General features: G+C 41.1%; 1 protein-coding gene across 1 annotated transcript in view; it reads left to right on the top strand.

The window, feature by feature from the left end:
* Positions 1–26,831, top strand: part of TRIM71 (tripartite motif containing 71) — a 106,537-nt gene that overhangs the window by 55,394 nt on the left and 24,312 nt on the right. The window contains exon 2 of the mRNA XM_077491470.1: positions 21,170–21,337. Coding sequence (XP_077347596.1) covers positions 21,170–21,337 — 168 coding nt within the window. The remainder of the gene's footprint in view (positions 1–21,169; positions 21,338–26,831) is intronic.

The raw sequence follows: 26,831 nt of genomic DNA, 5'->3' as shown, positions 1-26,831 counted from the left end.
TTGTTAAAATTTATAAAAGCCGAGGTTGCACCGTGTAAATAGATACCCAACATGTCGGTACCCTATATTTTCCATAGGCAACCCTTTAAATGCCTCCTATAGGTCATCAGTTTAGCATTAGAAACGAGGTCTGGTGCTAGAATTATTGCTTTCATTCTGAGGCACGCATGATGTATAATGTGTATCACAATCAATGTTTTCAGGCGTAGGCACCCCGCTGCGTAAATTTGTTTCTACGTGAGTATATGTTGGGGTGAGGGGGCCTGAATTTTTTTTGGGGGGGGGTGGATTTTATGTGCTTGGGTGTAACTTTAATTAATTTTTTTTTTTTATTGTAAAAAAGACCCTGCATGTCCCCCGTGTTCTACTGAACGTAATGCACAGTGCACGGCATTACATTCTTTCCCGCCCTTGATGGCCAAGGAAACTGTCAATGGGGACTCAGAAATTTAGGTCGCTTCCAGGTCAACAGCTAAAAAGGAGGAGAGTAGACATGTCTGCTCCCTCCCCCCCCCACCCAGTGGCACCAAGGGGTGGGGGGGGGGCGGGGTGTGCAGAATTCAGGCGCTAGGTCGAAACCTCTGGTCGCAATGGTGACCTGGTGCCTGGGATTTGTCGAGCCTTGGCGTTGTATTCATTTTCAGTGAATGTAAGACCTTACTGCACAATCCCCACCTCCGTATATTCAATGGAAAGGAAATGCATGGTGTTGGTAGCAAGCGACCAACCCCGTGTTCAGGGTGCAGATGGAAAGCTGCTATAGAAGCACTTAGACCACAGCTATCAGCACGAATTGCTACAGTACAGTGTGGCCGCTTAGATGACAAATATGAATACTTTCATTGAGCCAGGCTGCACCAATGTAAATATGCAAAATAGGAAATTCCTGGAGTTCCACTTTAACCCCCCCCTTTTTTTATTTTTTATTTCCCTGAACCAGACTGGAATAGCTTAAAGAGGAGCATAAACCCTGATGTTCTTCCCTGCGAATTATACTAGTCTATTATGTGCCACTTACCTAAAACCTAAGCCTACAATGTCCCCGCTGGTGGCCGGGCCATCTTCACCCCACCGGGGCCATGGATTCCGGCTCTGTGACTGGCCGGAGTCCTGTAGCATCGCTCCCGCGCATGCGAGTGGAAGCTGAAGGTCACGGCATGGGCCCTGTAGAAACTGCACATCTGTGCCCTTTCTTCAGTACGCATGCACAGACGACAATGGCGCAAGTGTATATAGTAAATATCTCCTAAACCATGCAGGTTTAGGAGATATTTCCAGTACATACAGGTAAGCCTTCTTATAGGCTCACCTGTAGGTAAAAGTGGTTTGTACGTGTTTACAATCACTTTAAAGTAAAAAATTGTTGGGGGGGGGGGGTGTTTTTATTTTATTTTTATTTTTTTTGGCTGACCAACTATTATATAGTACGGAAGCATATCTAATGCAAAGTTTTGATCGGGCAATTAGCTGGCGAGGCCTTATTTCAAGGGAAGGATTATCTTGCGCTTGTAGGAGGACTGCTTTGGACTGCTTCAGCTTGCTTGAACTCATAAGTTTGCAACTGCTTTTTTACCTTTTTTTTTTTTTTTTTTTTTTTATTATTATTATTTCTAATTTATTATTTTTTTCTTTCTTCTCATCACTTGAGGAGATATATTTAAGAAATGGTAGATTTTATATATATATATATATATATATATATATATATATATATATATATATATATATATATATATATATATATATATATATATATATATATATATATATATATATTGATCTGCCTTCATGTTCTGTTAGAGTGTGTGTGTGTGTGTGTGTATGTGTGTGTGTGTGTGTGTGTGTGTATATATGTGTATATATATATATATATGTATATATGTGTGTATATATATATATATATATATATATATATATATGTATATATGTATATATATATATATATATATATATATATATATATATATATATATATATATATATATATATATATATATATATATATATATATATATATATTAGCAGTTTAACATTTTTATAAAGTTGAGTAGATCTGAACGCATTTGAACATCTGAAAAAACAATTGCCTACTTACTCTTTGGTATTTCTGTCCCCCTGTAGTTCTATTTTTATTTTTTTGTCCTCCTGAATCTTTACTTAGATACAGGCTGTATACGGATCATGCATAGATTTGTATAGCTACCTGAATATTTTACTTACTCATTTGTAATTCATTGGCAGTTGATTACTTATGTGGAGATTTAACTGGAATGCTTATATATGGGCCTATTAATTTACATATTGAGTGGGCACCATCCCGCCTTAATATAAAATGTGTAGAAAGGTCTAAACATATGCATGGAGTAACCGCACATTTGCATTATTATTTGTATATTTTTCGGAAAATTTTCTGGTATAGCCTTCCCCCTGTGTAAGCACCCGCTTGTTTGGTAAGAGCCTATATTTTGGGTGATGAACATACAGAGTAAAAATAATTTGATAGATGGTGAGAAAAGGAGTCAAAACCAATCAAGCAGAAAGCGGGAGTTGTAATTCCATAAAGACCTATATGGTGCTGTCTAAAACGGACCAAGGAACGGAACAGACAGTGGAGAGTGCTGAGGAAATAATCCACGGGTCAGAGGGGCAGATGAATAAAATTGATCTGGGAGAAAGAGTTCCACAGATCAAAAACAGAGAATGGAGAAAGAAACCGAAACAGATGGCTCCCTACAAAGCAAGATGGTAGAGATGTCTCGCTTAGAGTGCACAATTAAAGGAGATTTGTATGCTACAAGAATGAATTTACAGAATGTGATAGAAAGGGTAGAAGAACCTAGATGATCATAAAGCAGTTATGGAGTTGCGGGAGAGAGCTGAACTGGATTGGCATGAATATTTGATATAGGCTTGAAGACCAAGAAAATCGCAACAGACGTAACAACTTAAGAATTTGGGGCCTGCCAGAGTCCATGAAAAATACCGACCTAGAGAAAACGGTTCGTGAGGTGTTCAAAATATTGAAAAGAGAACTATCGTCCCCTATGTGCTTTGAAAGAGTACATAGAATAAAAAAATAATTACGCATCAGCAGACACTGCAAGAGATGTAATAGCAAGATTCTCTCACTATGAAATAAAGCAAAAAGTTTCATATGTTATAAGAAGTGCTGCACTGATTGAATTTAATGGAGTTGAAATACTGATATTCACAGACTTATCACAAGAGACGGCACAGTGGTGTAGTGGTTAGCACTCTCACCTAGCAGTAAGAAGGGTTGCTGGTTCAAATCCCAACCACAACACTACCTGCCTGGAGTTTGCATGTTCTCCCTGTGCCTGCGTGGGTTTCCTCCGGGTACTCCGGTTTCCTCCCACACTCCAAAGACATGCAGGTAGGTTAATTGGCTTCTGTCCAAAATTGGCCCTAGTATATGAATGGGGACCTTGGATTGTGGGCACCTTGAGGGTAGGGACCAATGTGAGTGTGCAATGTACAGGGATATGGTCTATTGTAGACACTCACTCAGGTTGAACTGGATGGACTTGTGTCTTTATTCAACCTTACTAACTATGAAACTATGAGACTTGGCTGCAGGAGGGTTTTGAAACCCTTGATAACACAGCTACAAGGGAAAAATATCTCCTATAGGTGGGGTTTCCCTGCTTGTCTAATTGCGAAAAATCAAGGGGTCTCGGCTACACTGAGATTTCCAGAAAACTTGAATTTTGTAGCAAACTAGATTTGCCATTGGATAACTTGGAAATGTGGGGAAAAAACAAAAACAGAATGGGGGAAGCTAAAACATCAATCATGGAATAAAGTATAGAGCTCAAATAATAGAAATAAAATGGGAGATAATAGATAATCGGTGACGGATGCGGTTAGGGGGAGATGAGACGATAAGGAAGGGAGTTTCGCTCAGGGCCACATTGGGGTTTGGCAATGCCTGCCTGCGCCCTCAGAACCATTTCCAGATAGGGGATGAGGTCTGAGGGTTCACGCAGGCATACAACCCCCTCCCCCCCAAGGGAGGCCCTGTCTGGCGGGGTGCCTATAATCTGGGTGACAGCCCGGTGGCGTATTTTATTGATATTCAATGCAGGGGTGGGAGGGGGTAGCGGGAAATGGTATAAGGAAGCTCGAATGGGGGAAAATATATGGGGTTGTGTAGGTGAGTTATGTATTTTTAGTGGGTTTTTTTGTTGTTGAATGGATCATCCTATTGGAAGTGGAAGAATCATATTTTCCTCCTATGGTTAATTATTTTTTTTGTTACTCATGCCCCACATATTTGAGAGATGAAGCCTTTAAAGTTACCTATAATGTGAGAGGTTTAAATAGCCCCAACAAAAGGCTATAATAATGCAGGAACTGAAAAGCTGGCCATCAAATATTGTTTTCTGCAAGAGACTCAACTCAAGTGGTCTTCCAGGGTTGGATTAAGCTCAGAGTTTTCCAGCTTGGTATCGTGGATACTCTCCTAATAAGAGATCCAAAGGAATAGCAATAGGTTTTGACAGGAATACACCATTTACTTTAAAAGCAATGGATTCTGACTCAGAAGGAAGGTACCTATTTATTAAGGGATCCCTGTTTAATGATGAGTATACATTTGTTAATGTTTACTGCCCTAATACTCACTCACTTTTAGGGAGGGGAAAGTGGTTATGGCACAAGATTTTATTTTCTGCTTGAGCCAACCCCAGATACCCAACCTATATCCCTCCATTCCGAAGGGGGAAAACCTTTAAGCTGTCAAACAAAAATTCTATCAGCAGCAATTAGTGGAGAATTATGCATCCTAGGGGGGAGGGACTCCACATATATTCTCAAGTACACTCCTCTTATTCGATAATTGATTGTTTTCTAGATCGCCAGCTTTTGGAAAGTCTATCAAAGGCGGAAGTGATGTCCCAATTGGATGACGGGTCCATGTGTCCATGTGTCCATTTGGATGTTGGGAAATAGAATTGAATCAGGCATTGCCTGAAGCAATGAAAAATAAAGTCTTAGGTCTCCTTCACGCGGACGTGTCCATGTACGGAGCCCGCTCTGCTCAGTGGGAGATTGCTCCGATCCCAGCTGAGCAGGCAGATGACAGGTCTGTCTCTGCACACTGTGCAGAGGCCGACCTGTCAGAGCGCCACTCTTCCCTATGGGGATCGGATGAAGACGGACCGTAGAGTCCGTCGTCACCCAATCTGCAGACGGATGGAAAATAGGTTTTTCCTCCATCACACTTTTTCAGATTGGAGCAGGTCGGATGTCAGGGGACATGTCACCACATCTATGGAGTGTCCCTTTCAGGTCGCCTAAAAAACTGACAGGCACACCTGAACGTTCTCTCTCTTTTTTTTCTTTTTTTTTTTTTTCTCTCCTCTCCTTTTTTTGCACGATTGTTAGGGGCATATAGTGGTGGTAGAGAGATGACACTCTCCACCACATAAATAAATATAAAAGGCATGGGTGGGTCACAGATTAATTTGTGTGTGTGTGTGTATGTAATAAATATGAATTATACAGTATATATGAAATTTGTTAAGAGCACGTAATAAATTTGGAAGGAATGGGGAGATGTATCCACTAAAGAAACAATTTGGCTAGAGTAAAATGAGGGAGGAATGGGGGGATAGGCACTTCACGGTAAAAGAGTTGGGGGGGGGGGGGGGGGGGGGTCGAAGGGCTGAATATAAAAATGTAGTATTAAGAAAAAAGGGAAAGGGAAGGAAGATTTTTTTTTGGGGGGGGGGGGGAGGTTTGAAAGTTAAGGGTGTAGTATCCATTCTTTTTATACTTGTATGTGTTTATGTATTTTTTTGAGTGTTTTTTTATTTATTTATATGTTTGGAATGATATGGAAGATTTTGTATGTCTATAACAATTTAATAATAATAAAACAAGCAGCATACCTGTCAAGGTATCTAAATTTACTGTTGTAACTATGCTTAGTGGTCCCATTTTGGAAGTTTAAGTATTGCTGCACTCTTACCAGTTACATGTTCCCACTTATCTGACTAGAGGACAAGGCCCTCAATGGTATGCAGAGGCGGAGATTATTGTAGTCTTGTCCTAAGGTGACCATGCGGTTTCTTCAAATATGCAGTATAGTGAGTGAGCATCATCGCTGCAAGGCAGGAAGTGTGATACTGGCAGAAAATGATACAGCCGCCATGTCTAAGTAATTCTAAGCTTCAGTATATTAGCTTTTTTAAAGTAGATCTTCATCACCCCCAGCCATTTTCTTCCATTTCATTCCTAACCCCCTCTCTGTTGTGTGTAAGTTCCTCTTTAAAATGTTCACCTTTACAGAACAAAAATTTAAACCTGAATGAACACCATACACAAAGTGCTGCGGTCCGTGTAAATTTCAATAGAGATTGCATATTCCCATTGTAATGTGGACAGTATGGCCCGCTTAAATGTCTGCATTGCTATGAAGTCACAAATTGGAAGTGCTACACAGTTAGCATTTGAAAATGTTTTGTATATTGAAATTTTCCACTTGGAACTTATTAAAGTAAAGGACCGAGCATGCACTGTATAGACGGAGGCGAAAAATAGTTATTTATGGTGTATCTAACCTCTTTGTAATTTTTTAGATGTCATCGAGTTGTAGAAAGAAAAACTGTGTACAAATGTATTGTGACATCAATTAGGACATGGTTTTCAAATGCCGTATGTGATCTTTTTAATGACCCCATTAATGTCATGCCCAAATCATTATGCCAACTACTATTGACCCCAATGGAATTTCAGAGATCTTCTCTTTAACTTTAAACCAGCTGCCAGGACAGTTATTTAAAAAGAAAACGTTTGGAAGGCCTCATCCCTGTTTTCGTTCCAAGTTTCATGTTTGTTTCATAAGACACTTTGTACTTTTATTGCAGGACAATGGGTTCCTTTGTGCTTCTGTAGCTCATGTAGTGTCCGGAAGGCTTTCCAGCTGCAGGGCACGTGATGACACCATGGAGCCTGGCAACCATTAATCATTGTGGCAAATTCCTCTTCAAATGGCACAAATATGCTTGAAAAAAAGGAATGTTCCAAAAAATCAAAGGTCCAATATAAATGATTTCACAGTTAGTAAAAATTATTTGGATTGTTTTTTACATCCTACCCTGGCTTACCCATGTATTTTTAATACTCGCTAAATTATGCGCATGATATGCATACATCTTTCTGCACACAGATCCCAGAGTAGACAAGTTACATAGGTAAATAGAGTTGAAAAAAGACACAAGTCAATCTAGTTCAACCATAAAAAAAAAGTAATGTCATACAATCCCATATAACTAATCCTATACCCACAGTTGATCCAAAGGAAGGTGAAAAACCCCAGCGCAAATACAGAGTGACATAAAATATTGCAACAACCACCATTTTATTCTCTAGGGTCTCTGCTAAAAAATATATAATGCTTGGGGGTTCTAAGTAGGGTTGCACCGATACCTTTATTCAAGTACTTGCTGATACTGATTACCGATATTTTTTTTTTATATATATGTCGCGACAATGGCATTAATATGCAGCACTGATGAGGCGTGAACTGACAGTTTTTTTTTTTTTTTGTTTTTTTTTTTTTTTACAATTTTATTGTATATAATATAATTTAATTTTTTTCCAGAAACTGACCCCTGACATCTCCCCTTTTGAGACATGGAAAGGGACTGAGGATAGAGAAGCTGAATGGACAAGAGACAGCGGCTCTCTCCATTCATAAACTGAACCAGTTTATGATGCTCAGCTATGAATGGATGGTCAGTGGACTCTGTCCATTCAGAAAAGGAAGAAGCCGGTACATAAAATTTACTGGCTCCTTCCACCTCTCTCCATCCTGAAAGATCTGGGAAAGGGGGGACTGGAGGAGGATGGGGTGGGGGGAGAAACCGGAGGAGTACAGAGGGGACCTGGAGGAGGATATAGGGTACCTGATCTGTGCGGCGGTGGGGGAAGTGTAAAATCGCTGATCTCCCTGTGGCTTTCAATAAAGCAGCTGAAAGCTGCAGAGGGGAGAAGAGGAGAAGCAGTTGTCAGCTGCTTTATTGAAAGCTACACAGGGAGATCAGCGATAACGTCCCCTGCCACCGAGTCGATCATCCCCTGAATGTCCAGGTATCGAGAGCATTTGCATGAGTACAAGTACTCTGCAAATACTCGGTATCGATGCAACCCTAGTTCTAAATTTTCAAGCAAAAAATTATGATTTTATCTTGAAACCCAACAAGTGTCAGAAAAAGGTTTCGTCTTTTAAAGGTTAAACTTCCCTCATTTACAGGCTGAAGTTCATTCCTTTGATCTAAAGACTAAAACCTTACAATGTTTTAATAGTTGGTTCAGCAGCTGAGGAATGTTGTGACACTTGCCAAACTGACTTTTTTTTTTCTTTTTTACTGCTGTCTGTGTTCTGACAATGTCAAACCTGGCAAAATGAACAACCTGTGTCACTTCTGTTTTCTTTAAACCATTAAGAATTGCAGATTTTGACGATTTGCTGTTTAGACACAACACTGGTAACTGAATGGAGTCCGGTGCACAATATTCTGAGCAGAGATCGTTATTCCGCTCTGAAACTAACCAAGAAAATGGCCGCCTGTGAGGTGGCAACATCTTTGTCCTCTGCCCCAACTCTGAAAAGCGTTGCTGTCCTCAATTTCAACATTTTGAAATTGATGACCGCAACGCTTTTCAGAGTTGGGGCAGGGAGGAGACCAGTTGCTTGAGTTTTGGGAGATGACTGATGTCCCATTCTTGTCAAGATGTGCCAAATGTTTTTTTAAGTGATTATGAAGGGTCTGGACTGCGGGGAGGCCAGTTAAGCACCAATACCCAAGGTGAATGCAGCATAGGATTTTGAATATACTTGCAAGTGTTCAGTAACCTGTATCAAACAATGTACTATACAGATTTAGAATACAGGTATAATTTCTAATGTCTTCACTTGTATGCCCATTTGGTAATAGGCAAAGGCCTGATTTCATAAAAAAAAAAAAAAAAAAAAAAAATCCACATGCCTATATGTAAAATATCAGTATAGATCCACTGGAGGGCTAGCAGGCGCGGCTTTTTAGATTGATGAACCACTGACCTGTTGTCCATTAACCTAATTGGTTGCAAAATGTTACTCTAGCCCTTGTTGGTACCACTTATATTGCCAGCTTTTCGTTGCCCTGTCCCAACTTTTTGGAGACGTGTCACTACCATTTTTTTCCCCCCTCCCTTTTAAAATTACGTTTTCTCAGTTTAAACATTTTGATATGTTTTCCATTGTGTATACAATATTAAAATATGAGGTTTTGAGAATTGCAAATCATTTCGCATTCTGTTTTTTATGTAGATTTTACACAGTGTCCCATCTTTTTTGGATTTGGGGCTGTATAAATGTGTGCAGCCCTATTTATAGATCTGCAAGGTAAATTAAGAGCGACTTTGGAAAAAAAACGTAGAATATCGTTCTAAACGGTGAGCATTTTTACATTTAAAAAATAGTCTTAAACAATGGAGAACATCTATGCATTAAATCTAGTGCACTTATCAGAACTATTTTTAGATGTGGGTTCAATGTGTTTTGTTTTTGTCATCCTGTAAGGCAGATGTGGCTTTTTGTGTCATTTCTAGCTAAGGATCAAACATGATGTCAGAAGCTCAGCTTCTGCTAGAGTGCCTTATGCTCCATCGTGTATTGTTCTATACAATCTGGTCAGATGAAACTCATACCTCCTATCTTCTTGTGGTACATAGAATGACTGTTTTCATTTAATGGATGCATTGCCCATGCTTTTTACGCTAATGACAAATGACCTACATTTTACCCCTGCAACATGATAAAATGAAGCCTTCCTTACATAATCAGGTTGGTTTCATGCTTTTGTAGCAGCTGGGCCTATTGATTATTTAAAACTGCTATCACCTCTGACCTTCCTACTCGTGTCAATCTCTATCTGACCTGTGTACTGTTTCCTGAAAGACCAGTAATGCTGTTGTCAAAAAGGTGACAGATGTGAATCCCCAAAGTAAAAAAAGAAACCGTATATAAAATTTAATAATTTAAAACCGTTTACTTCAATCGGGGCCTACCAACAAGTTTGTAAAGTACCAGAACTGAAACTGCAAATGTGAAGAAAGAAAAATATAATAAATGTGTTTGGAACCAGGTCTGCTTCTTCTCTGATACTCCTTGACCATTGGCAAAATTCTGCACAGTTAAAAAAAACTTTGTTAAAAATCATCTTGTTTTAAACATTTACAGCTTTTGCTTAAATCTCATTATTAAAAGATTTTTAGTACCTAAATGGTCATGGATTGTGTGTGGATGTTGTGTGTTTGTTTTTTTTTCTTTTGTTTTTTTTGAAAATATGTTGAGACTGATTTACTAAGAGTCGAGATCCTTCACGCATTTAATTCCAGTTTATTTCATCCACATATTGGATAATTTGAAATAATCTTCAACTCTTGGTAAATCAGCTCAGTTGTTTGGAAAGAAAAACTTTGGGTGCATGATGCAAACTGGGCACTGGCTGGCAAATGTAATGCAAGTTAAACTACGGACAAACATGAGCGGCCACCATGTTTTGTAGGTGAGCGTGAAAAACGCAGGTCAACTGCCATGTTGGGTTTTTTGTTTACTGGCCTTTTGCTGCCTATGAACTTTGGCTTTCTTGTCATTTTTGGATCTTTTAAATATGCCTCCTAGTTTTTGTTAATAGTAATTTCTATGGATTTAGCATTGGTGTGCTACTTGTGAACACATTCATTTTGAGCAGAAATTCATTCATAAAACAGGACTTCTCCCATCCTATGTTTATGGTTCCGTGTGCATGCTATCAAGTTCCAATGCCTGCTATTCAACATTCAGAGACACATAGAAAATAGGATGAAATCAAAAGGTTTTGTTTGTTGGTAAAGGATACATTTATGGTACAGAATAGTGACTATAGCTCATCAACGCACAATATTTAATAGTGTATTGATCTATTTAATTTGAATAATCTAGGTTTAGACATTATATTAAGAGTTTGTAGCTCCTATTAACTAAGTATTGGATCATTTCTTATAAAATTGTTGCAGCTTTTGAACTAAAATGCATATTGGCTTATTGCATTTAAAGACAAACGTGCGTGTGTGTGTTTCATAGTTTGGTGAAGGTCTTATCTTGGTGTGAAGGGGAAATGTTCCAAGTAGGGACATACAACAATGTAAAACCAGACATAAGTTCTGAACGAAGGCTGGCCATACACGGTTCGAGTCGAACCGTTAATGGGCATGCTGAATGTACCAAGTTGATTGATCAACTTGGGTACAAGCAACCTGCCAGATTCTCTTGCGATTATGACTAGCGTCTACTATAGCCCCTAGCGATAATAGCTGTCTTCCCCCAGCAGGGGCAAATTCCCCTGCCCCCACCCCCCTGCCAGTAGAAGACAATGGCTCGGCAAGAGGGATTCCCGCATCAACACGATCTGTGTTGATGGGAAAATTGAGCGAATTTCTTTCACTCACTCGCATATGGCGGTGCGTTCAACTCTTCCTTTTTGTGTCTGTTTCGTAGTAAGCCATTTACTAGTGGGGCAGACGCTGCGGGCTCGCTCCTGAGATGGGCTTTGTGTGTGCACATTGCTAGGCTTGACCTTCTCAATGGATTTGATATCCAGTGAGGAGAGCGCCGCTGATCTCGAGTACAGTGCTGGATCAAGATTGGGTTCAAGTAAGTATGGGGGTTGAAGGGGAGCCCCACTGCCACCCCCCTTTTCTCTTCGGGGACAGATCAGAGTGATGCTCTGTGCGAACGCTGACCAATCATAAATCCCTCTGATCAATCCTGGAAGCCCTGCAGTAAGCGGTAGAGGGGCAGAGATTTCAAAACCCTGGACCACTGTGATGCAGCTGGGAGGACGCTGACAGCTCATCCACAGAGGTAAGTATAGGTGGGAGCTGGGACTTGGTGTTCACTAATGTACACTTACACCTTAAAGGGATTGTAAAGGTTTGTTTATTTTCTAAATAGGTTCCTTTAAGCTAGTGCATTGTTGGTTCAGTTACCCTTTCCTTTGATTTCCCTTCTAAATTATTTTTTTCTTTGTCTGAATTTCTCAATTCCTGTTTCTCCTCAGTAAGCTGTTCAGTAAGCTGTTCTGGCTGACTAAACACCGCTTGGATGATGGTGTGAAGTTTACTGAGGAGAAACAGGAAGTGAGAAATTCAGACAAAGAAAAAAAAAACATTTAGAAGGGAAATCGAAGGAAAAGGTAAGTGAACCAACAATGCACTAGCTTAAAGGAACCTATTTAGAAAATAAAAAACCAAAGCTTTACAACCCCTTTAAAGTTTCCTGCACTGAAAACCAGGCAATACTGTATGATTGATGTACATATTTTATTAGGTCAGATGTATTTTGTGTTGCATGATATTTAGCTGGCTGTTCAGTGTACGTAGTTTTGCAACAAGAGAATTATTTCCAAATTACTTTTTTTTACCCTTTTATGATTATATGACCTGATGCTGTGTTTTCTGCAAAATGTGTTTTTATGCTATATATACACAGTACAGCAGCCAGCGTACTGGTGTGACAAGCCTTCCACTTTTGTTACCATCCACTTGAGAGGGCAGCATATGACGGCCTTTGGCTTTTTCTTTTTCCGCCCCTGGCTATCTAGCTTATGCTGGAAGGAGGGATGGATTAAAACACTTTAGTGATGCAAGAAGGGTCACAGCGTCAGGTCAGGGCTTAACTCTAGTGACCATTCATCACATGTTGATGGATTGCCACATGTTTCCCGGGGACATATCCATCAGCTCCCCCTCCTGAGGGAGCAGATGGACAAGAAAGTAGCCAGGGCTGATGCCACCCAGGAATTTCCTCTGTTGTGCAATGTCTTTTACAGCTTCTTTCCTGTTTGGTGACTTGTAGTCTGATTGTTGCAGCCACTCCAGATTGTAGAAATCTGTATCTGCGCCTGCAAATTGGCTGATAATGCAGAGGAGGAAAAAAAAATCACAAACATTTTAATTGTGCATTTATAGGGTATTAAAGCTCTTTAATTTGTTAAATAAAATTATAGATCGATAGAGATAGATATATATCTCTATTTATTTGTATCTGAAGGATAAACACTAAAGGGACTATTCATAAGATTTTCATTCTCCCCCCCCCCCCCCAGCCCCCCCCCCCCCTCCAAATTTGCCCCTAAACAACTTGTGTATCGGTGTGCTTTAATCTGTCTGGAGGCTGCAGATGATAGCTGCAGTTCTTACCGCACATTAATACAATGCATGCATATGTTTTAATGCTAACTTTGCATATATTTAACAGGGGTTTATGGATTTACCAAAGTGAATTTATTTTTATTTTTTTTTCCCCCCCCAAAACTTTTTTTTTTTTTTTTTGGTCAGAAGTTCCACATGAACTGTTCACGTTAGTCCCTGTCCCCTGCCCTATGTCGCTCAGAATCAAATTCTATCTTTACTACACACCCATTATTTTGGGTAAAAGCCATTAGACAATTTACCTATCAGTATGATTCCCAGAGGAAGCTCCTAGAGACACTAGGAGAACATATCAGTTTCATGCAAACAATATCCTTGGTGAGAATCTAAACCCAAGGCCTTGTGCCTCATTCACACTGATGGGTTTTTTTATTTCTTTTATTTACTTTTCAGATTTTATTTATAAAAAAATCTGCAGTTTGCTTTTTGGGGTCAGTTGTCAGACTGGAGGTGATATTCTTTCTTCTATAGGCCTTTTTTTTTTTTTGCAGTGGGGGAAGATATAGAAATGGCTTCATCGTGGTCCCATTCACATTTATAGGGAAAATTTGGCCAAAAGCGACATGCTGTAAAAAAAAAAAAAAGACACAATGGAGTTGATATACCAAAACTGGAGTATAAAATCTGGTGCAGCTCTGCATAGAAAGCAATTGGCTTCCAGGTTTTTATTTATTTTTTGTCAAAGCTAAGGCTTCACGTACATTGCTGCTGGTCAACGGACATGTTAGGCACAGCTGGGTCTTTTTTTTTTTTTTTTTTTTTTCAGCTACCCCTGAACCCTCCTCTGTTATCTTATCAGTACATGGTTGAGTTTAGAAGCGTTTTTTAGATAAAGTTTTAAATGCGTTCAGAACTGATGTTCAGAGGCATTTGAATGCCAAACGCCTCTGAACATCGGCTTGTAAATTACGGTAACTCTCGTTTAGCCAAGTTTGATCTACAGGCGTTTTAAATTTTTGACGCTTCAAAAAAAAAAAAAAAAAAGGCATGTAAACCTGGCAAAACCAACGTTTTAAACATCGGTTACGATCTGTCAAGTTAAATCGTTCAGGAGAGGTTGTAAAACGTCCCGTGTGCATTAAGCCTTAAAGTATAAGTTCCCCTATACAGAAAATCTGTAACTGTGAACTTACACTGGACCCCCCATCTCGCTAACTTGGAGTCCGGCAATCCCTTGCACTCACAGCTCGTATCGCCACAGTACCGGTCCGGGGATTTGAAATCACTGTGGCTTTCCTTCTTCTTCGCCCTGGGCGTCAGGACAGGCTATGCAAGTTCTAATTGGTCGGCGCTGACCAATTAGAATGCTCCTAAACGTACCTTCTGATAAGGTATGTTTTGGAGATTAAGCTGCAGGAAATTTCTAAGCCCCGGACCGATGAGGCGGCGACCCGATGTGTTGGTGCGGGTGATCGCCGCACTCCAGGTCAGCGGGATGTGGGGGGTGGGGAGGGGTTGTAAGGTGGGCATCCTGTGCAAGTTCACCTTGCAGATTTTTCTGTAAAGGTCAACTTGCCCTTTTAACTGAACAAGCTGAAGTCAGAAGCTGATTGGCTACCGTGCACAACTGCACCAGATTTTACACTTTCCAGTTTTAGTAAATCAACCCCAATGTGTCCGTGGAAAGGTGAGGATATGTCCTCTGGCAGTGTTAAATTACCAGTGAGCAGATGAGGGGCGGTAAACTGCCTTAGACCTGCAAACAGAGTGCGAAAGACGCAACATAATAGTGCAAACGGGATAAAAATTGTGTGTATGAATAATTAGTATTAAAATGTAGGTGTGTGTGTGTGTGTTTGCATATGATTGAATAATAATTATTGTATGTATTGCAATCAACAAAGTTTTGGTGTGGTGATTCATCTTCAGCATTTTGTCCTTGTCTGTTGGTGGCGGGCACAGTGACAAAGCACAATTATCAAAGTCTGTTTTATGAGCATAGAATACTAGCCACATGCCTAGCTAGTAACCTGCAAACAGATGTTAATAGGTTATAAAGTTCTGAAGTTGTTCTTTAAACCAGTCATAGATTTTTAAAACGGAGTTCCAGCCTCAAAAGGTTTTTTTTTTGTTTGTTTTGTTTAAGTCAGCAGCTAAAAGTATTGTAACTGTTGCCTTTTTTTTAATAAGAACACTTATTAAAAGCCTGTGACGTCGGGCCCCCCAAGTCCGATTTTATCCAACTGCTCAGGTGCAGGCACCGCCTTTGCAGCTAAGGGAAACCGGCAGTGGAGCCTTCAGGTTTCACAGCTGGTTTCCTACTGCGCATCACTTTCTGAATGGCCGCCGTCTTCTGGGACACCAAAAAAAAAAAAAAAAAAAAAAAAAAAAAAATATATATATATATATATATATATATATATATATATATATATATATATATATATATATATTATAATTTTCAAAATTGTCGCTGAGGTGATCAAATACCACAAAAAGATGTTAAATGTTAATTGTGTTTGGGTGCAATGTCGCAGAACCGCACAGTTGTCAGTTAAAGCGTCACAGTGCCGAATTGCAAAAAGTGCTCTGGTCAGGAAGGGGGTAAAATCTTCTGGGGCTGAAGTGGTTGTAATCCCTTAAAAAAATAAAAATAATAATCTGCAAGACAAAGGGATGAGCTAGTATGCATAGCATACTAGCTCATTATGAAATCTTACCTTAGATCAGCGGTTCACAACATGGGGGTCGAATGGTGATTTGCCAGGGGTCACCGAATCTTGGGCTGTTCCTGAAGCCCTCGCCTCTCTCCCAGCCATTTCGAGGCCACCCAGCTGGGGTGTTCCTGGAGCCCGTGGCCACCCACTTAGCCTCTTCGCAGCCACCTATTCAGTTCACAGCATGGCTGGGGGGGGGGGGGGGGCAGAGACTAGAAATCAGCTGACTGGTGAGGAATATGAAGTGAGGTGGGCTGGAGGAGACCCTCTCTCCTGATTTCAGCATAGGTGTCACTACTGCAAGACACAGTGAAGCCGGAGACACAGTGAGTAACACTATCTGTGATTATAGTTTCCATTAAAGTTCCAACTAGTGTTTTCCGATCAGCAGATGACATTTGATCAAGAGCACCTAAGTTGACTGATCAGAACTACCCCCAGCACTGCCACTCATCCCACCCCCCCCACTAGCACTGCCACTGATCCCACCCCTCACCAGCACTGCCATTTATCTTATCCCCCCACCAAGGAGTAAGAGAAGGAATAAAAAGAGAATACATGGAAAGGAAGAGGAAAAGTGGCGGAGGAACATAGAAAAAGGGAGAGAAAGAATAAAAGAAAGATGGCTAGAGAGAGGAATGGGGAACAAAAACAAGAAATTATAATGGAGAGAGAGAGAAAAGGGGAAGAAAGGAGAACCAAGCATGGTACATCCTAAAATGTGCCATAAGGGGTTTTAATATTGTACGAGTGGAAGGGACTCGGAGCGGTAAATGTCCGTGGGTTAGGGGCGCAAATTGTCTTGCCTTGGGTGCTGACAACCCATGCTATGAAAATAATTTTACTGTTTGGGGTCCCCACAACTTGAGAAATTTTATTAAGGGGTCACGGCACTAGTAAGGTTGAGAACCACTGCCTTAGATTGAAGCCGGTACAGCTGCCCTCATACACTGTTGTGTACGTTAATGTCTCTCTGGAGTTGTTTCCCGGGCTCCGGCACTGTGATTGGCTGGAGCTGCGATGACCTCACTCCCACGCGGGAGCCGCCGGTCACTGTGCAGCAGCTAAAGAAATGGCATGAGTGAGCCATTTCTTCAGTGTGCATGTGCCGATGACGTCGGCACATGCAGATACAGTTTATATCTCCTAAACCAGGGGTAGGCAACCTCAGCCCTCCGTCTGTAGTGAAACTACAAATTCCATCATGCCTTTAGGAGTCTTGCCTGTGATTTTCAGGATCTTGCAATGTCTCATGGGACTTGTAGTTTCAAAACAGCTGGAAGGCCGAGGTTGCCTACCCCTGTCCTAAACGGTGCAAGTTTAGGAGATATTCACGGTACCTACAGGTAAGCCTTATTATGCGCTTACCTGTAGTGAAAAGTGGTGTGTAAGGGTTTACAACCACTTTAACCACTTCTGGACCGCCGCGGGACGATATACTTCCTTTGAAGGAGGATATTGTTTTATGGCAGCAGCTAGCTGCAATAACCCTGGTAACATCTTCTTCAGCTGGCAAGTTTCTGATAAGAGTGGTCCCTGTGGGGGATTCCCAGCGAGATCACTTTTATCAGCGGCGGGAGAGCCCCCCCCTCCCGCCACGCTCCGGTGCCCTCCACCGCTTACCGGAGCAGTCGGCAGCGGCGATTGGGTCCGGTCACTAGCTGGTTATGGAGACAAGTGAGGGGAAGATGGCCCCCACCCATCTACATAGGTTTTTTTTTTTTGAAGTGTAAAAATAAAAGCTCAAATAAAAGAAAATACACGCCGTGTCCCACCGAGCTCGCATGCAAACTTGAGTAGCGCCCGCATATGAAAACTGTGTTCAAACCACAAGTGAGGTATTGTTGTGATCGGTAGAGCAATAATTCTAGCCCTAGACCTCCTCTGTAACTTAAAACATGCAATCTGTAGAATTTCTTTAATTTTCGTCTATGGAGATTTTTAAGGGTAAAAGTCTGTCGCCATTCCATGAACGGGTGCAATTTTGAAGCGTGACATGTTGGGTAACAATTTACTCAGCGTAACATAATCGTTCAATGGGCTAACTTTACTGTTTTTTATTTTTTAAAAAGTGTATTTTTTCCAAAAAAGTGCGATTGTAAGGCTGCTGCGCAAATACGGTGTGACAAAGTATTGCAACGACTGCCATTTTATTCTCTAAGGTGTTAGAAATAAAAATGTGTAATGTTTGGGGGCTCCAAGTAATTTTCTAGCAAAAAAAAAAAACAGATTTAACTTGTAAACAACGCATCTGAAAAATAGGTCTGGTCCTTAAGTGGTTAAAACGTAGAGAGAAAAAAAAAATCTATTCTCTATCCAAAAACTAGGGGTGCTCTTTAGTTTAAGACCACCTTGTAACGTTGGGTGGAACTCTTTAAAAATTGTGAATCTTTAGCTGGGTGTGATAGGGGGAGAGACGTGCAATGTCTGTAATATGGCAGCAGTTGTCTGGAGCAGATATTCCCCTTGACAAAACCACTACTGAAAGAAATTGAGCAGCTGCTGACGCGGTTTTGTGGCTTGTATGCCTTACTATATAATCTGTGCACAGGAGGAGTCAAAAGTGGCTTACCAGCAGCTTTTTCAGATCTAGGAAACCAGATGTGTGCCACAAGCCTTTATATTAAGGGTCATCTCTGATTTCTATGAACTGTATGAAAACACCGGACCTGCTGTGGTGCTCTTCGACATCCTAAAAATCGAACTTGTGATGCATTTCCTGTGTAACTTAACCATGTAAAGATTTATGGTTTGTTGACAGATATGAAACTTTGGGTATATTTTGTGGTATGTTCACTTGTATAATGTATGTATAGGAGGTGATGAAATGTAGGGAGCCTGTTATATCGACTATCATTTTGTCATTTTCTTGAGATAACGTTTGTGTGTGTGTGTGTGTGTGTGTGTGTGTGTGTGTAAGTGTGTGTATATATGTGTATGTATGTGTGTATAATAAACCAAGTCGGCTCAAATTTTTACAACTGTTGTGTTTTTTTTTTTTTTTTTTTTTTTTTAACATTTGAGCCAACTTGGTTTATTCTTTTAATTAAAAAAAAAAAAAAAAAAAAAAAAGACAGACAAACAAGGCTTTGTTTTCCTGAATATTGTCCTGCAACTTTTATTTACTGTGTTTATCGGCGTATAACACGCACCCAAAGTTTAGGAGGGAATTTTAAGGAAAAAAAAAAAACGTACATTTAAATGTCCATCAATGCAGCCTTGTCATTGTCCATCATTGCAGCCTTGTCGGTGTCATTTGCAGCATTGTCATGCAGCCTTGTCCACCATTGCAGCCTTGTTTTATTTGCCTCCTTTTTTTTTTAAATGCTGCCCCCGAGAAACAGAGCCGGATGTCCGGTGTATCTCGGTGGAGCGTGGTAGTTCTCGGTGGCCTTCGGCTCTGCTCGGCAGCTATCGGCCGCCGGAGGTGGCCGAAAGCTCCCCAGAGGCTCAGAACTGCGGGGGATCGGTGTATAACACGCACCCGCGATTTTCCCCTGCTTTTAAGGGGAAAAGGTGCGTGTTATACGCCGATAAATTCATTTTTTTCCCACAATCCTTAGACAATTAAACGTGATAAAACTAAACACAATTAAATTTTTCTTTTATTATTTTATTTTTGAGCAGTGTTAAATCGTGTTGCTGCACATAAAAAATGCATTTTATTCTGTAATTTGTCCTGTTTTTTTAAAACAATATTTTTATGATTTTGCTACAAAGCATAGTCACAGATTACAGTATAAATTGCAGGGCATGGATGAACACTAGGAGGCGCTCAAGGTGTTAACTGTGTTCCCTAGATGCGTTCTAACTGGGGGGGGGGTGGGGAGGGAGGAATGTGGCTAATCTAGAGGAGGAGACAGATCATTGTTCATACTTTGTATGAACATCGATCTGTCTCCTCTCCCCTGACAGAACCGGGTTTTTTGTGTTTACACACACAGATCCCTGTTCTTGCTCTGTCGCAAGCGATTACGGGTGCCTGGTGGTTATCCGCTCTGGGGACACAATGTGCTAGAATGTCTTAAAGAGCCGGCGTACAGGTACGACGGCTCTCCTAAGAGAGCCTCCTGCCGCAGTATAACTCTGGCAGCTTGTCGGGAAGGGGTTAATAGAAGTCAAAGCAAGCCATTCAGAAGTCGCCCCCAAGTAGTGCAGGAACCTTTTTCGAAGTCTGATTAGAAGGATTCCATTGCACTGAATGGTGCTCCACTTGAAGTAGCCCCAGTGGCAGCCTCACTGACTTCATCTTCAGAAGTTAATCCCTTTTGATTTGTAAATGAATAAACTGAAAGATATGAAAATGTTTCATTTTTATCTTTCTGTATATGCAGCTGAGCAAAGTTATTGGTAAACATTGCCAGATTGCTGTGTGTGTGTGTGTGTGTGTGTGTGTGTGTGTGTGTGTGTTTTATTTTTTTATTTTTTTTTGTTTGTTTTTTTTTTCTTTACAGCTCCTGCTGCATGGATCTTTGTGTACTCAACAATGCAGCTATGATTCATCAGAACTAAATTGCCGTGTACTGTGATGGGTGGGATCCCTGTAGCAGGGCAGAAGGACTGAATGTACTAGACGCACCCTGTGTACAATGATGACCTTTTTTATGTCTATGTCTAGTACACCTAGACTAGAGACTGCAGCTGGTTACATTGGTGTGCTAATTGACTTTTGCCCAAAATTGGCACAGTTGAGCGAACATTTGTTTGAATGTGATAAAGATGGAGATTTGCTTAAACTGGTGCACACAAAAACTCGTGCAGCTGTGGGTAGTAACCAATTGGCTTCTAACTTCAGCTTGTTCAATTAAGCGTTAATGCAACCTAGAAGCTGATTGGTTACTATGCACAGCTGCTCCAGGTTTAGTAAATCTCTCCCGATGGGTTGTAACCTATTATGTGGGGCAGGGACAGATGTGAATGATTGGCTATCCTCTGTAAAGTGATACAAAAGAAGTATCCGTGGTATAATGAATGGAAAGTGTCAGCATGCAAGCTGAGTGCAATAAATAGGGGTTAAATGTATCCTAATGCTCTTACAGCACCTAGAAAATGTGTATATTATTTATATGTATGTATATGTATATATGTGTGTGTGTATATGTATGTATATATATATATATATATATATATGTGTGTATATGTGTATATATATATGTATATAATATTATTCTATATCATTTATATTTCCTTTTTTTTTTTTTTTTTTATGAATGACCATCTAACTTTCAGTTTATGTTGCTGTGTTACAGGTTCTACATTTCTACTGTGATTCATGCTCTATCCCTATATGTCGTGAGTGCACTATGGGACGTCATGCTGGACACAGTTTTGTCTACCTCCAAGATGCTCTTCAGGATTCAAGGACACTTACGATTCAGCTTCTGGCAGATGCTCAACAGGGGCGTCAAGCAATCCAGGTTGGCAAATTTCATGTTTCTAATGTGTTGCCTTGACAATGTGTTAGAATTCAACCCAGCACATTTTAAGCCAGCCATAGGCTATTTCAATCTCCACCGGTTCAGCAGAGGCGAGATTTCAACCATGTATGGGCAGGCTGATTGTACCCGAATTGATTCATCGATCAACTTGGTTACAACCAGCATGTCAGATGTTTGCATGGGATTATCACCAGCGGCTATAGCTGCCAGCAATATTCACTATATTCTCTTGCCCGCCCACCCTTGCTTGTTACAAGTTAAACCAATTCAGCCTCAAAGATTTTACCCCCTTAATGACCAGAGCATTTTTTGCGATCCGGCACTGCGTCGCATTAACTGACAATTGTGCGGCGCTATACCCAAACAAAAGTGACCTTTTTTTTCTGCACAAATAGGTTTATTTTGATGGTATCTTGATCACCTCTGCGGTTTTTATTTTTTGCGCTATAAACAAAGTAAAGTGACCATTTTGGAAAAAAAAGCTATATTTTTTACTTTTTGCTATAATAAATACCCCCCAAAAAATGTCTTCCTCAGTTTTGGCTGATTATATGTTCTTCTACATGTTTTTTGGTATAAAAAAAAAGCGAAAAGCACAATAAGCGTATATTGATTGGTTTGCATATTTTTTATTATTTTTTTGTGACTGCGACGGACAGATCGGAGACTTTTTTTCTTTTTTTTCCCCAATATATTGTAAAACAAGGACACACTTACTCTTTCCCTCCATCTATTGTGAAAAAGCACATCCAGCCAAACACGAAAGTGTGAGGCATATACAGCGGGTGAGTGTAATCACATAAGGGGAGAGGAGTCACATCTAGAGCGGTGTGGTGGAGGAGTGTAGATGTAATCTGCTGTTTATTCAAGAGACACTGGTTAAACGCTTTTTTCACTATTCCATTATTTGGATTATGATCTGAAGATTCAACGTATGGACTATGATTTTACTGGGATACATTATATTCTCAGGAGCTTTCACAGTGGTGTTGGTAACAATGTTCTTGGGAAGTGGACATTGTTTGATAGAACTTGAAACAATTCATTTGATTCTCGTTACTTGTTTATTTATTTTTAGTGTTGAATAATATTTAGTCACAGGATATTTTTTTCAACAGATCGTATATATTTGTTATCACTATTCTTCTGGTAATATGTACTATATAATAATTTGTGTTAATTAATTTCGATACAAACTATTCATTTTTTTTCTATTTTCTGTATGCTCGGGGCAGGGCTTGCACAGTGTAGTAACATTTAGTAATTCATGTTCACTGGATTGGGTCTATTATCTTTAATATTTTTGAATTCACTGGTGTGGATTTATATTCAGCGCCGCTTCTTCTATTGTTTAGATAAGGAATACTGTACACATTTCCCAATATATTGTTTATTGGATTTTCAACATGGGGCAAAGCCCCTAAAAAAAGAAACGGTAGAAACATAGAAAAGTGAAGGTCGCAGCCTCCTATCAACATAACATAACATGAAGTAGCGTTTATTTTCTAAAGTCATACTTAAATTGGGAGTGTCCTGAGTGACCAGTCTCCGTGCGATCCTGTATAGGTGTCTAAGATAGTCTGTAATCCATGTCTCCAATCTCCCATGGTTTATTTACCTGCAGAGTAGAGTGGGTGGGTTAGGGGCAGCGACCGGCAGAGGAAGAAAAAAGAAAAGGTAAGAATGAAAAAGAGGGGGAAGCATAGAAAGGGGGGGGGGCTGGAGGGGTAAGGGGGAAAGGGAAGGAAGGGCTGGGACAGGCGACGTTTCAGTGTGTACTGCTCTATGGTGTAGATTAATGTGGTGGTGGTATCGTCTTAGATTTGTTGGGAGGGGCCATCTCTCAAAAGGGATTTACCCTCTTCTGAGTGTATGAACGTGTTCCAAAGGGTCCAAGTTTTGTTGTAGGTTTCATGTCTGTCCTGGGCCGTCATTATCAAGTCTTCCATCTTATTTCTAGCCTCTACTTTTCGTATCCACATTGCTATGGTCGGTGGACATTGCTGCTTCCAGAGCAGGGGGATGTAGGATTTGGCTGCATTTGTTAAGTGTCGAAGTATAGACTTTTTTTAGATTCTGGGGGATATAGAAGATATATGAAGAAGAAAGAAAGCCGAATCGTTTGGGATCTGAAAGTCTGTGAACTTTTGAGAGATGGTGCGAGTTTGGTGTCCGTTTGTTACAGGACCAGAACAGATGCAATATAGTCCCTCTATCCTCACCACAATGCCAACAGTGTTTTTGGTGTATCAGGAAAGATGATATGTAAGCGACTGGGTGTTAAATACCACCTCGTCAGAATTTTATAATTGCCTTTTCCTGAATTTTAGTATATATTGAGGATTTGCGGGAGAAATTTATCATGCCCTGCCTCTGTGTTGTAGTGAAAGTGCGGCCAAGGTACATCTCCCACTTTGTTATGCATGTCAGGATAGGTTGCTGGAGAGGCGTATTTAAGAGTGCGTACATTTTGGAAAGGGTTTGTGAGAGCGGTACTGTTTCTGAGCAGTATAATTTGGAGAGTTTGGGATAGTTTGGAGGAAATGATGAATCTGTACTGCTTTCCAAAACAAGAGCATGAATGCACCCGCTGGGTCCATTAGCTCTGGTACGGAAGGCCACCTACCCTATGTCACAAAGTCCGGGGCTGTTGTGCAGTTAGAGGTTCTTAGAGTTTGAAATTTGCGTAGGTGAAAACCCAGGAGGGAATCTGGGATTACCTAGTATTGGGGTTAAGGGCGATGTTTTAGTTGTCGGGGAGGTCTGGAGAGCAGCCTGGTAAGCCTGCCGCAGGGTGTTGCATATCGAGGTGCGATTTTTTGTCTCCTGGGGTATGAAGTCACTACACCATAGCGCATTCTTTAGGGGGATGGTAGATTTTTGTTCAATTTGTACCCATAACTTACGTTTTTGGTGGCGAGTCCAGTCTTACTCTGCCCAAGTGAATTGCCTGGTAGTATTTTCTAATGTCTGGTAACGCTAGGCCTCCTAGGTGTTTTGGTAAAATGAGCTGAGATCTGGGAATGCATGTTTTTTTTTTTTGTGTGCCCAAACAAAGCAGTTGAAGGTGGGCCTGCACCTGCTTGAAGTAAGTGAGAGATATCTTAATCGGTAATGCTTGGAAGAGGTATAAAAAGTTCGGCAGTATACTCCTTTTCAGTAAGTTGCATCTCCCAAACCACGAGTGCAGACCCTTGTGCCAGGAATCTAATGATTCCCATATTTTTGCTAGCAGCGGGGGGAAATTGCTATCATAAATACGTGAGAGGTCGGGTGGGATTTTCATACCTAGGTATGTTAGAGCGGAGGACGTCCATCTGAACTGGAAGCTCGATTGTATAGAATTGAGTCGGTATCGAGATTCCCATGCCTCTGACTTAGAAAAATGTATTTTTAGATTAGACCGTTTCCCATATATCTCGAATTCTCTGAGTATGGACACCCCTGGAATGGTTAGCGAAAAGAGCAAGTCGTCAGCATACGCTGAGATCTTTTGTTGTCTGTCCAACTGTGACACCTTGTATGTCAGGGTTCAGTCTGATCTTGCATAAGAAGGGTTCCAAGGAGAGGGCAAACAGGAGGGGGGATAGGGGGCATCCGTGTTGTGTCCCATTTGTTATTAGGAAAGGGTCAGACAAAACTCTATTTGCCTTTACTCGGGCTGTTTGATTTGTATATATTCCAGTTATTCGACGGAACATCACCTCCCCCAGACCTACTCGAGTACTGCAAACATAAATAACCAGTTTACTCGGTTGAATGCCTTCTCAGCATCAGTGTTTAAGAGCACACATGGGGTATTTGTGGGCCAAGCAATATATAGCAGATTGAGCACCTTGGTGGTGCTGTCTTTTGTTTCTCTAGAGGGGATGAAACCCACTTGGTCAAGGTGCACAAGCTGTTGGAGGTGCTGCGCCAGCCGGGCCGCTAGGACCTTAGTAAACAACTTAAGGTCCACGTTTAGTAGTGATATGGGTCTGTAGCTACTACAGGTCATCGGGTCTTTCCCTTCTTTGTGAATCACCGAAATATGGGCTCCCAGAGTATCTCTAGCAAACAGACTACCCTCTCCCACTGCGCTAAACAATGTGATCACATGTGGCCCCAAGATCAGGAGCAACGTTTTACAATACTGCAATGTAAAGCCGTTAGGACCCGGGGGTTTTCCTGGTTTCATTGTTCCAACCGCGCGTTGAAGTTCCTGCAGGGTAATGGGGGAGTCTAAGTCCGCTCGTACTTCCGAGGGGAGGTAGTGTGTTTGGGAGGATGCAACATACTCCTCCATTTCTGTTAGGGTTGGTACTATTGGCGATTAAGTTGTATAAACCGGAGTAAAAATTCTCGAACTCTTGGGTAATTTGTTTGGGAAGGGCTGCCTTTTGACCCCTGATGTGTTAATGTGAGGAATGTATGTGGCGGATTTATGTTCTCTAACCATTCTCGCAAGTAGTCTACCACATTTGTCCCCCAACTCGTAGGTCGCTTTCCAGCAGAACTGTAGGGCAGCTTTGGCTCTGTAGTGAAGGTCAGCGATCCGTTTCCTACAAATCGCGAGGTCGGCTTCCATTGACTGGGAGGGAGCATGTTTTGTATCTAGCTTCATTTGCGGTCAGTTTCTGTAGTAGTTGGGATAGCTGCTCGTTGTGTTCCCATTTAATACGGCCTCCATGTTTGATAAGGATTCCTCTGACCATTTTATGGGCTTCCCATAAGATCCCGGGGTCACAGTCTGGTTGGCCGTTTTCCTGAAAGTAGAGGTTCACCACTCTGGTCACCTCTGTTAGCACTTCTGCGTTCTGTAGGAGACTTTCATTCAGTCACCAAAACCACCTTCTGGGTGTGGAAACGTCCGATATATTGTAAGTCAAGAAAATGGGTGCGTGGTCTGACCACGTCCTAACCCCTATAGAAGTGGTCCCTATCGCATGTAGCTGGGCATGTGAGATCAGAAAGTAGTCTATTCTGGTGTACATGCGAATAAGATCGGAGACTTTTGACACTATTTTGGGACCAGTGACATTTATACCGCAATCAAAGCTAAAAATAGCAACCGATTACTGTATAAATCACTGGCAGGGAAGGGGTTAAACACTATTGGGGATCAAGGGGTTAAGTGTCCCCCCTGTTCTATAACTGTAGGGGGATGGGCTACCACTGACTGTTCCCGATGATGGGGATCACGTCACTAGGCAGAACAGGGAAATGCCTCATTCTGCCTTGTCGCTGAGATCACGGGCCACCGGCGGACATGGGACCACTCGCAGGCATGCTTCCACCCCCACTATCTTGCTTTTGCAGACTGACATGCAGGTACGTCCGTTTTGCGCAGGAGTGCCATTCTGCCGACTTATCACTGTGAGCCAGTCGGCAAGCAGTTATTGTGTCTGACTGGTGAGAAGTATTCGGTTTGGTTCAATAGGACATGCAGACTGCACACAGTGAGATGCGTCTGCTGAAACCTCTGCTCTCCATA

This window comes from Lithobates pipiens, unplaced genomic scaffold (genome assembly GCF_037356315.1).
Source record: "Lithobates pipiens isolate NorthernLeopardFrog02 unplaced genomic scaffold, aLitPip1_a1.2 Scaffold_19, whole genome shotgun sequence".
Taxonomy (NCBI): Eukaryota; Metazoa; Chordata; class Amphibia; order Anura; family Ranidae; genus Lithobates; species Lithobates pipiens.
This window is presented reverse-complemented; position numbering and strand designations above follow the sequence as displayed.